Genomic DNA, 12100 nt, shown 5'->3' on the forward strand with positions numbered 1-12100 from the left:
GAACGAAGTCAAAATTTCTTGGTGACTAAGTATCCTTTATTGGCAGCGCTGGGTGCATGGGGGATCGCTCCACCAAAGTCATGCACACTGAGGGAAGCCCTCAGCCCCCTCCTTATACAAGTCACTCATGTCTACATATCTCACACCTGGACAATCAGCACATTCCATTCAAGGACCCAGCACATCTTCAAGTTAACAACATAAACATATCTTGTGCCTGGACAATGTCCTTGAGGAGTTATCTCTACGCAGACTGTTCCTTAGCGGCCCTGTTTAAAGCCTCCATCTTCGCCATGTTGCATGTACAACAGGAATCTAAGACAAAATGTCCCTTTTTAAAGATAACCAACCCAAGGACTTAGCAGTCTGTGCATCCGACATGTTGCAATAAGGGTCCCTGGACATCTCCCACCCTAACTAAACACAGGCGCGTCATCCTTTAGGTAAGTGGTACAGCATTCACCATTCAATGGGAACAGAATTAAGACTCAAAACGTAGTCAAGAGCCAAGGAACTTTATTTGCCCAACAATAAACCTGCAAATGCAAAAGAAGAGAGAGCAAGAGACAGAGAGAAAACAAGGAAAGAAAGAAGGGGGGGGGGGGGGGGGGGGGGGAAAAGGAGAGTTCAGAGCAATAGCTACCACCCCAGAGCCGCAGCGTTCAACAGTCGTTTCCAAATCTGGAGGGGAATGTTCCATCTGATGTTAGTCGGTTCCATTTTTTTTATAGAGTTGTTACAAGCTGTTCTGCTTAACCACACCTTTCACCCGGCAGTGGTGTACGTGCCCAACATTCCTCCCTCCAGGCACCTTGATACCCCTGACCCCAAGTCTGGGCACATGCACAGGGGTTTGGTTAAGTTTTGCAGGATCAGCCTCCCCCGTTATTCCATGGCGTCAGCCGGTTTCGCAGCCGGCGGCAGCCGAGCGCGGGGCCCGGCCCCTTCGGCCCCAGCCCAACCCGGGCTGCGGCTGGCCGGCGGCCGCTCCCGGCAGCAGCGGAGGGTCGGGGGTGGGCCCGCGGGGCGGGGGGCCGCAGGCCACGTTTAGGTCGCGGCGCGGAAGCCGACGGTGGCAGTGCCGAGAGGCGGCGGCGGCAACGGGGCGGCTGCCCGCGCGCAGCTGCGAGCCCAGTCCGCACGGCCCCGGCGCCCCCGCCCGCTGTCCTTCCCGCCTCGCTCCGCGTCCCCCCGGGCCCTGCTCGTCCGTCGCCACGGCTCACTGCGCGCCGCCGCGCCCCGCGGCCTGCCCGTGCGCGTCCTTGCCGCGGCAGCGGGATGCCCGCCCGGCCGCCTGCACCTGCAAGTGTGGGTGCGGAGGCGGAGGTGCCCGTGCTGCAGCGCGGGGTGAAGCAGCGGGAGCGGAGGTGCGGCCGCCGGGTCACCAGCCGGGAGGCGCCTGCGGGGCCCGCCTGGTCGTGGGCCGACGCGCCGCGGGAGCGGGCCGGGAGGGCAGCACAGGTGAACGGGGACACGGGCCGGGAGGGCAGCACAGGTGAACGGGGACACGGGGCGGGGCGCGCACAGACGTGTGAGAGGGAGACACGGGAGGGCGGCCAGGCTGCGCGGTGGTGGCCGCTCCCGCCCACCGGGAGGGCACGGCGGCGGTACCGCCTCGGCTTTGGATGGCAGCACGGGAGCTGCGCAGCGCCGCTCCCCCTGACGGGCGGTGGTGGCCGGGCCCCCGCGGCGGGCCCTGCCCCGGCCCCGAGCGCCGCCCTCGCCGCCGCGCCCTGCGGCCCCCGGCTGGGCCCGCCGCGGGGGGGGGCCTCGGAACGCCGCGCCGCGCACCCTCGCGTAACGGGGAGCGGAGGGCTCCGGGGTCTGAGCCGGGGGGGCGTCCACCGCCACCCCCAGCCCCACAGACGGATCGCTGTCCTTGAGGCTTCAGCGGCTTCAAGGTCGAAAAATGTGCGGTGATGGCGGTTCGTGTAGTGGTTGTTGTGGGTCCTGGCTTTCCTAAGTGCCCTTTCCGAAAGATGTTATCGAAGTGATACGAGAATACAGGAGTCGATATTAAGTAGGGTTTACTTAAAACAGAAGATGACTAACTTCTGTTTGTTTGCAGGATTTTCAGATGACAGAGAAGGTCACACCTTCTGTATCTTCATTTGGCCAGATAACCTCGAGTGCAAGCTGTATGGCACGGTGCCAGGATCTCCACTCTTGCAAAGAAACGGTTTGTGCTATTACGTTTTGCTGCTTACACGCTTGACTTGGTTCAGCTGTTTATTTGCTTCCTTGTTTGTGTTTACAGCAGTCACAGAAGTAAAATTTAAGGTAGTTTACCATTAGCAAAAGAGAATCTTCTGGTTTTTGCCTTTTTTTCGCTAATTAGGCCCCACTTGCTGTTTTAAATTCAGTCTTGGGGTCACGTTGTGGTTTAACCCCAGCCAGAAATGTAAGTACCAAGCAGCCGCTCACTCACTTGCCCTCACTGAGGGATAGGGGGGACAGGCAGAAAGGAATGTAAGACTTGAGGGTTGAGTTAAGAACAATTTAATAATTAAAATAAAATAGGAGAGGAAAAAAAAAAAGGACAACAATAGTAATAACAGTTGTAATAATGACAATTATAATGAAAAGGAGGGAGAAAGGGAGAGGAATAAAATCCAAAGGGAAGCTCGCCACCTGCTGGCCGATGCCTGGTCAGTCCCCAAGCAGCAGTCGCAGGCCCTGGCCAACTCCCCCCAGTTTATATACTGAGCATAACATTCTGCGGAGTTTATATACTGAGCATAACATCCCGCGGTATGGAATATCCCTTTGGCTAGTTTAGGTCAGCTGTCCTGGCTGTGTCCCCTCCCAATTTCTTATGCCCCTCCAGTCTTTTCGCCAGCAAGGCCTGAGAAAATGAAGAGTCCTTTACATAGTATAAACATCACCAAGCAACAATTAAAACAGTCTGTTACCAGCATTGTTCTCTCACCAAATCCAAAACACAGCAGTGCATCAGCTACTAAGAAGAATATTAACTCTATTACAACTGAAAGCAGGACAGTATCCACTCCTTATTCCATACCATTTATGTCATGCTGTGTTTTCCAGTACCTCATCACCTCTCCTATCATTTAGTCCATCCCTCAAAACTCTGTTCAGAGTTCATTTAGTCTGTGACATTGGGCTGTCTATTATAACAGTCTTTCAAGGCAGGGAAGATGGTATGAGGTGTTGGATTGTTGCATCTTGAAACCAGTTCTGACTCTGTCGGGGATGTGCTTGTCTGGTTTCACCAGTCAGTCTTTGTTGCTGTGGCAACTGGAAGGGAGTCAGGTTCAGATCTCCAAATCCAAAGCGGGTGCAAACAGGCATGTAACAGTGACTATAAATAGTATATAACAATGAACATCACACAGTTCTATTCATTGGCTATTTTCACCCAAATCAAATCCCCTTGCACACATGGAACTTCCCCATCCTCCCACATTACCTGCCAAGTGCACCCAGGTCCTTGAGCAAAAGCAGTCCCATGATGGGTTTGCCTTTGCCTGAGGCAGGAATGATGTGGAGTGTTTTCCCAAGCATATTTCTAAGGTGCACTACAGGAACTTTATCCCCTTCTACAGCATGTAAAAACTTTGACTGGGCAGGCTAGCAGTTCCTGTGGCGTTCACTAACCAGGTGGCTTTTACTAAATGTGTATCCCAATGTTTGAAAGTCCCACCACTCATTGCTTTCAGTAGTCCTCAAGTGTAGTCTTTAACAGTCCATTACATTGTTTGATTTTCCAAGAGGCTGGTGCGTGCTAGGGGTTATAATATACCCACTCAGTGCCATGCCCTTTGGCCCAAGTGTCTATGAAACTGTTTTGGAAATGAGTTCCATTGTCTGATTCAGTTCGTTCTGGGGTGCCATGTCACCATAAGACTTGTTTTCCAAGGCCCAGGATAGTGTTTTGGGCAGTGGCATGGAGCACAGGATCTGTTTCTAGCCATGTGGTATTGCTTCCACTGTTGTAAGCACATGGCACTTACCTTGGCAGGTCTGTGGGACCGTGATGTAGTCAGTCTGCCAGGCCTCCTGATATTTATGTTTTAGCCATTGGCCTCCATACCAAGAGAGGCTTTAACTGCTTGGCTTGCCTAATTGCAGCGTGTGTTTCAGATTCATGGACAACCTGTGCAATAGTGTCTGTGATTAAGTCCACCCCTCAGTCCTGGGCCCATCTATATGTTGCAGCTCTTCCTTGATGGCCTGAGGTGTCATGGGCCCACCAAGCTATAAATAATTCACCTGTACGTTGCCAATCCAGATCTACCTTAACCACTTCAATCTTGGTTGCCTGATCTATCTGCTGGTTATTTCTGTGTTTTTCAGTGGCTCAGCTCTTGTGTATGTGAGCATCTACATGATGTACCTTTACAACCAGGTTCTCAACCTGGGCAGCAGTATCTCGCCTAATGTGGCAGCCCATATGAGTTTACCTTGGTGCTGCCAGTTACTGTGCTTTGGTTGCACCCCTGCAGGGCGTTTGCCACCATCCATGAGTCAGTATGAAGTATTGGCCATCTTTCTCATTCAGCAATGTCTAAAGCCAGCTGGATAGCTTTCATCTCTGCAAACTGACTTGATTCACCTTCTCCTTCAGCAGTTTTTGCAACTTGTTGTAGGAGACTCCATGCAGCCACTTTCCACCTCCAATGCTTTCCTACAATACAGCAGGACTGATGCAAAGCATATTGCTTTTCATGTTCCGGCAATTTATTACAGAATGGGGTCTCTTCAGCATGTGTCAGCTCCTCCTCTGGTGGCATTCCAAAATGTTTACCTTATGGTCAGTCCATGATCATTTGCAAGATTCCTGGACAACTGGGATTTCCTATTCAAGCTCATTGTGGGATCAATGCAGCCCACTTATTCCATGTAGCATCAGCTGCATGATGTGTAGAGGAGACCCTCCTTTTGAACATCGAGCCCAGCACTGCAACCAGGGCACCAGAAGGAGCTGTTCTTCAGTGCCAATGACTCCTGAAGTGGCTTGAACCCCTTCATAAGCTGGCAGTATCTTTTTTTTCAGTTGGAGTATAGCGGGCCTCCAATCCTCTGCATCCCTGACTCCAAAAGCCCCAGGGTCGACCTTAAGTCTCCCCTGGTACTTTCTGCCAGAGACTCCAGGAAGGACCAGTCTCCCTTGCTGCGGTGTAGAGCACATTTTTTACATTTTGCCCAGTTCAAACTGGCTCAAGGGCTACTGCCTGAATATTTAATTTGTTCAAAGGCATGTTATTGCTCAGAGCCCCATTTGAAATAATTTTTTTTTCAGGTCAGTTCTGCTGTATTGCCCCACATGATGATATCATCAATGTATTGCTGATGTCCTGGAGCTTCACCCTGTTCCAGTGCAGCCTGGATCAGTCCATGGCAGATGGTAAAGCTGTTGTTTCCACCCCTGGGGCAGTCGATTCCAGGTGTACTGGACACCCCTCCAAGTGAAAACAAATTGTGGCCTGCACTCTGCTGCTGAAGGGATTGAGAAGAATGCATTTGTAATATCAGTGGTGACATACCACTTGGCTGTCTTTGATTCCAGTTTATATTTAAGTCCTAGTATATCTGGTATGGCAGCACTCAACAGCGGTGTGACTTCATTTAGGCCATGATAGTCCATGGTTAGTCTCCATTCTCTATTAGACTTTTGCACTGGCCATGTGAGGCTATTAAAGGGTGAGGGGGTCGTGCTGGTCACATCCAGTCAATGAATCAGCTTATGGATGGGAATCAGGGAGTCTTGGTGGGTGTGATACTGCCGCCAATGCACTGATGTGGTAGCGACTGGCATTTGTTGTTCCTTGACCTTTGGCAACCCCAAAAGAGAAGGGTCTTCTGAGAGGCCAGGCAAGGTAGACAGCTGCTGAATCTCCTCTCTCTCCAAGGCAGCTATACTAAAAGCCCACCAGTGCCCTTTTGGGTCCTTAAAATACCCACTCCTGAGGTAGTCTATGCCAAGGATGCACAGAGCCTCTGGGCCAGTCACAGATGGGTGCCTCTGCCACTCATTCCCAGGCAGGCTTATTACAGCGTCCAACAGTGTTAGCTGTTGTGATTCCCCTGTAACTCCAGAAATACTAATGGGTTCTGCCCCCTCGTAGCTTGATGGCATTGGAGTACACTGTGCACCAGTGTCTGCTAGAACTTTGTACTGTGGGTTTGTCATGCCAGGCCATCAGATCCACACAGTCCAGTAAACCCTGTTGTTCCTCTCCTCTGCCTGGCTGGAGGCAGCGTCCCTCTAGCGCTGGTCATAGGATTACCTACCGTGGCAGCAAGTGGTGCAGAGTGGCTGTTGTGTAGAGTAATCACAGTCATGCCCACTTAGGTCTTGTAAAAATGGATTAGTACTCATTTCCAGAGGATTGAGAGTACAGTCAGCTTTTCCACTCTGGGAAACTTTTCTCTCTGGGAAACTCACTAGAGGTTGGAGCAGCAGCCTTCCTAAAGGAACCCCTTCATGATTTTTTCTTTTTTTTCCTTTCAATTCATGTACTTGTGCCTCCAGAGTTGAGGCAGGTTTTCCATCCCACCTTCTCATGTCCTCTCCGTGGTCCTGCAGGTAAAAACACAGAGTACCCCATGGTACATACCTCCTATACTCTCCCTCTTGAGCAGAAAGGTGCCTGCGATTAATAGCTGAGATGGGGGTCCACAGAGGTGGGGAGTAGGATATATCCTCATCGAGTCGTTGGACCAGTTTCTTCATAGCTGAGATGAGGGAGGTAGAAATGCTGTCTTTGTAGTTGTGGACATGGTGAATCACCTCATCCACTGTTGGTGGCACTTCATCTTTCCAGCTTGTTATTGCCAATGATGTGGTATGTGATGATGGTGCACTTAATACAAATTTCTGCCACATGGGTTGTGTGCGTAGGACTTTGTCAGGATCTGTGGGTAAGTGTGCACCATCTTGGCCATAATAAATCATCTCTTTCATGGCTAATTCCGTCAGGTACTGAATACCTTTCTCTGTTGCAGTCCATTTGCTTGGATGATGTGTAATATCCTCCCTGAAGAGATAACTTTCTTTCACACTTGAAAGAAGTTGCCTCCAAAGACTGAGGACTTGTGTCCCTCTTCTGATCGCCTTGTCAATGCTTCTTTAGAAAGTGATCCCAGCTGCTTGGCTTCCCTGCCTTCTAATTCCAAACTGTTAGCCTCATTGTCCCAGCACTGAAGGAACCAGGTGGCAATGTGTTCACCTGGTTGACAGCCAAAACCTTTTCACCTGTCTTTCTGCCTGCACCTGCTGGCCCCACAGCTGTGCCTGTGGGGAAGGCAATGGCTAGTGCCTGGCTGCCAGAGAGCCACAGCCATGTACTTGTTGCTCTGGAGGGTAAGCCCTCTGACTGAAGTGATGTTGGCAGCATCCTTCAAACTTTGCCTGAGTGCACCCTCATGTAACAGGACGGGAGGGCTCTGAGGTTTGAGTCAGGATGACACTTCACCACCACCTTCTGAGAGAGAGCGCCTGGAGAAGTAAGGAGGGGAGTGATTAACTTGTTGCACAGTAATTTAAGCAATTGAAATATATGATTATAGTTTAAGTTATCTGAGAGTGTCTTCCATGCAGAATAAGACATAACAATGCAAGGAATGATTTGCTGTAGGCTTAAAGGTGGTCTCGTGGACGTGTAATGATAACATGGTAATGGGCAGTGACTTGAAAGGTGTGCACTGCAAGTGTGAAGTTCTGCCTGGATTGCTGGTCAGAGTAGTGGAATTTACATGATTGACTGAGCTCTTGAAGAAGGGTCACTATTGAGCGATAAGTGGCTAGAGATGTTTTATGCTTAGTGTTGATTTCAAACACACAGCAACTGTCTCCAGTTAAATAAAGTGGGTGACAGTGAGATAAGCTGAAACCAGGTTACATATATTTATTTGCAGGAAAGGCAAGCTTGTCCAATTACTCTTACTGTCATGTTGATCTGTATACAAAAACTCGAGCGCTTTTAGACAGATGTTTCTTATGCTACTGTAAATCACATCCTTCCAAAACATAGCCTTACTGTTTTGCCTGTCATAGGCAAAAACCATGGAAAACTGACTGCTAGCTAAACAAATCCTAAAGCTTTAATGACTGTAGTTTGTTTTTTTAATTTTCATATTTCTCTACAACTGCAGTGGAAAACCAACTCAGTGTGCAAATATAGGCTGCATTATCATGAGTTACAACACTTGTGTAGCTATGTCATGAATTGGCTGAAAACCAGTGTTTTTTGAGGAGAATTTGGTTAATGTTGGTAATGCTTAGCTTTATGATAGGACTGTAAGTACTGGCAGAAATGAGTGTGTGGGCATGGAAGGCAAGAATCTCCTGTAGGGTGGGGGCGTTCTGCACTTGATTGATTTCAAAGGAACTTTAAATGATACCTGAGATCTAGCTACTAACTGATGGTCTGGGTGGGAGGGGAGGGACACAACAGAGGCCTCCAGTGAATAATGCATGAGAGCTGGAAGTAGGAGCCTACATGGCCAAAACAAAAATCCTGTGCTTTTGTCCAAGCTGTGCTCCCAACTGCTCTGAACCATTGGGTCTAAAAAATGGTATGTAAAATCCCATGAAGGGACTGAATAGCACTGAGCAGCAGAAATGGAAAAAAAAAAAAAAAGTTGAGTGTAGAAGAGTGTGTGTGTCACAGGTTCTTGCAGTTTACCACTTCTGTGAGTGTGGTGTTACTCAACAGGACCAGGATTAGCTAGTGCCAAGTCTGTTAAGTGAAGCCTGTTACCTTGTGGCTGTAGTGCCAAAATAGCCAAACAGTTGTATTTCTACAGATGGTTTTTTTTGTGCACACACCTCTCTTGAGCATGATGTCAATTGCGTATGTTTGCATGTAATCTTGGAAAAGTATCTTTTAAATTTGAGTCTCTCCTTTTGAAATTGTGGTTTTATTTTACCTTATTCTGGGAAGCGTTGCTGTTGTTTCTTCTGGGCAGTACAGTGATTACAAAAGTAGTGAACGTATTAATGCTTTAACACTTCAGTCTTGTTCTTAAGAATCTTTGTCCAATTTTGTTTCCTTGGTTTAGTGTTGTGAATTCTGTCTTTTTTCACTTCTGCAGAGGTGTGAAAACTGAAGAAGAATGTGCTAGCTGTTGTCTTATTGAGCCTGAATGTCTCCACTCCTGAAAAGTGTACATAGTTTGATGATAAACTTCTGTGTGCTACTGCCTTTGCTAGAGAAATGTAGATATGTCAGAGTGAAAAGGAATCAACTTCAAGATGGAAGAACTTGTGTTACATGTTTAAACACAGCTGCTTGTGCCATCTGAAGGACAACAGTAATTTTGATTCCTGAGTGTGATTTTCCTTTCCGCTCTTTTTGATAGTAGCTTGTTGTAGCGTTATTTCAATAATGAATATAGGCTGAAGAGCATGGGTCTGTGTTTGTGGCATTACTTGACTTTTCTCCTGACTGAATTAAATTTGACTGAATTAAACTGACTGCTTGTGTAGACACAAAAACTACTTTGAGTGGTAATTTGAGAAGTTTGTGTTCGCTTTCATAAAGAAAAAGACACCTGTACCTCTGCACCGGTGCCGTTTCAGTGATGGCACACTTTGGACATCTTTGGATGGACAGGATTTGGATATCTTTCCTCAGATTTGTGGAGTCAGTGTATGGTCAGAAGGCTACTGCAAAGCAGTTCACAAGGCTGCTGCTTCTGCTTATGGCGAGCTTCTACTTATGGACTGTCATATAGATAGTGAACGTCAATTTGCATTGAGAAGTTGGTCTCTGCATTGGAAGTGGGCTATTTGCAGCCCAGCCAGTGGATGTGCACTAGTTCCTGAGTAAACAAAAGGCAATTAAGATAAGTTACTTGTTTCTAACCTATGGAAAGAGCCTTCTGATGGGAGAACTTACTTCTTCCTATTAAGATTCTAGTGAAGGTGGGATAATTTTACAGTGGCTAGCTAAAGAGAAAATAAGACATGCCTTTAATGAACAGGCAGTTTCCCCTTTCCGTGCATGCCTTTCAGACTTGTTTGACACTCTTGAGTTTCCCCTATATTTAGGTTTCTACAGCCCAAGCAGAATATTAAGCTAGTGTTATACCAGATGAGAAAGTAGAAATGTAGAGTTGATTTAAATCAGAGTAAATTAAGTCAAGACAGAGTGTTTTTGTTGGATGTGTCTCAAGTTTAAGATTCAGATTGCACCTTGTTTTATTAGTCAGCGGTCTACTCTGGGGGCATTTCTAGACTTTTTTACCACTTTCTCTGATTTATTCCAGCTATGCAAAAAAATCTGATCTTAATGGAGCCCAGATCAGACTTCAAGAGATGGAAACAGCCCTCAATTCTAAAGAAGCTGCGCTGGCTACAGCCCTTGGTGATAGGAAAAATCTGGAGAGAGAAATTCAGTATTTCAAATATCGAATTTGTAGAGGTGAGAAGAAGAAATATTTAACCATCAAGCTTCTGTCAGCCAATGAGGAGTTTTTATATATAATACATCCATAGTAAGAGCTGTCATTCTGGTATAATGCAACTTTGTAGATAAAAAAACGGATGCAAACCTGTCATCTAGTCACAAGCAGAACAAACTGTGGTTCACTGTCAACATTGGAAGCATTACTGAGCAGGTGCCTGTGTCCAGAACTGTGCAGTTTATTAACAACATGAATGGTGGAATAGAGTGCCTCTAAAATTGCAGACTGTAAAATTGCAAGGGATGGTACTTGTGTTGAAGAAAACAGGTCAAAAGTCAAAATAAACAGTATTAATTGTAGAATGGTTTTGGGGGGAGACTGACTTCACAAATACAGATAATGAATAACTGACAAGTAACAGTTCATGATTCTCCCTGCTCTCCTGTGGTGTTCTTCCTGTTCTTCCTGTGGTCCTCCATCTTCTGGGCATCTGATAGAAGAAAGAGGGGGGAAAAAAGTCTTGTGCTGGTTTTGTTAACCCTTTGAAATGCATGACTTGTGATCTTAAGCAACACCACGTCAGGAGGATGAGTTTAAGAGATCACAAAACTGGTATTTGCAATGTAGGAACACTGAGGTTTTGTAAAGAAAATTAATTAAGTAGCTTTTTAATGCTAGTTACCAGTGTGAAATATCTAAAACTCACTTGTGCAAGTGATTGCAAAAGTGGGGGGAAAAGACATTAGTGGTATAAATACTGGATTTGATTGTCAAGTTCAACCATAACATGTATTTAGCTGTACTTCTAGGTAGCTGAGGTCATTGTGTTATGTGAGTTATGCTACATAATCATTGTTGTGTTATTTTTGAATTTCTTTTTCTTCAAGCTTGAAGTTTCTTTAGCAGTGCCAAGGAACAGCTTGCAGCTGAAGCCATACCGAAGGCAGATCTTGAAAACTGGTGTCAGACTCTCACTGAGGACTTGGAATTCCATGAAAATATGTTTAAGGAAGTAAATGCTTTAGTCTCAAGAATTCACATTTTTAAAGGGAAGAAGACAACTGTGGAGCCATTCTATTAGGTTGCGAGGGACCTCAGGAAGTCATCTGATCTAAGCTCCCACTCAGGGCGGGGTTTACCTCTATTCTAGTTGGAAGATTTCCAACTTCTATTTCTAGGAAAAATACATTAACTCAGAGCTCATGTGATAAAATAGCATCACATATGATGTTGTTTCATGCTAAATTCTACCTGTGGTATTGCAATGTACATGTCTTTTCATAGTAATGAGACAGTGGGTTAATGATTTATTGCATAATCCCTTTGAGAGAAATAAAATGGAGATAGACACTCAAACAGATGCTATGGACTTGCACTTAATTTCAGAACTTTCTAATATGGTGCTTTTGAATACTGGAAATGGAAGTTGATGAATATTTGTCTTTTAGAGCTTTTTCTTGCCACCCTCCCTGTCACTTGTAGTACTTCAGGCTTTCCAGGAGGAACCTTAGAGCACTAACAAATGCACCTAACCACACTGTCTTTTGTTCCATGTGCACTTTTTCTTGCTAGTTGTATTTTCAGGTTTGTTCATGTTTTTGGAATCCTTTTTTCCAGAGAACATGGACAAGCATACAAATAAATAGGGAAAATGCTGGTTAGTGAAAGTGACTGTTTAATTTCACAGTGTTTTCATTTTGTGCAAGCATAGAAGATACCTTAAGAA

General features: G+C 46.5%; 1 protein-coding gene across 1 annotated transcript; it reads left to right on the forward strand.

Annotated features, from left to right (window-relative positions):
* The first annotated feature begins 867 nt into the window (after positions 1-867).
* LOC119141544 lies at positions 868-11730 on the forward strand. Its single transcript, XM_037373976.1, has 4 exons — positions 868-1495; positions 2069-2179; positions 5264-5368; positions 10237-11730. Exons 1-4 carry the CDS (start codon positions 1279-1281, stop codon positions 10410-10412), a joined length of 609 nt encoding a protein of 202 aa, XP_037229873.1. The 5' UTR covers positions 868-1278; the 3' UTR covers positions 10413-11730.
* Positions 11731-12100: the final 370 nt, after the last annotated feature.

This window comes from Falco rusticolus, chromosome Z, assembly GCF_015220075.1.
Source record: "Falco rusticolus isolate bFalRus1 chromosome Z, bFalRus1.pri, whole genome shotgun sequence".
NCBI classification, from domain to species: Eukaryota; Metazoa; Chordata; class Aves; order Falconiformes; family Falconidae; genus Falco; species Falco rusticolus.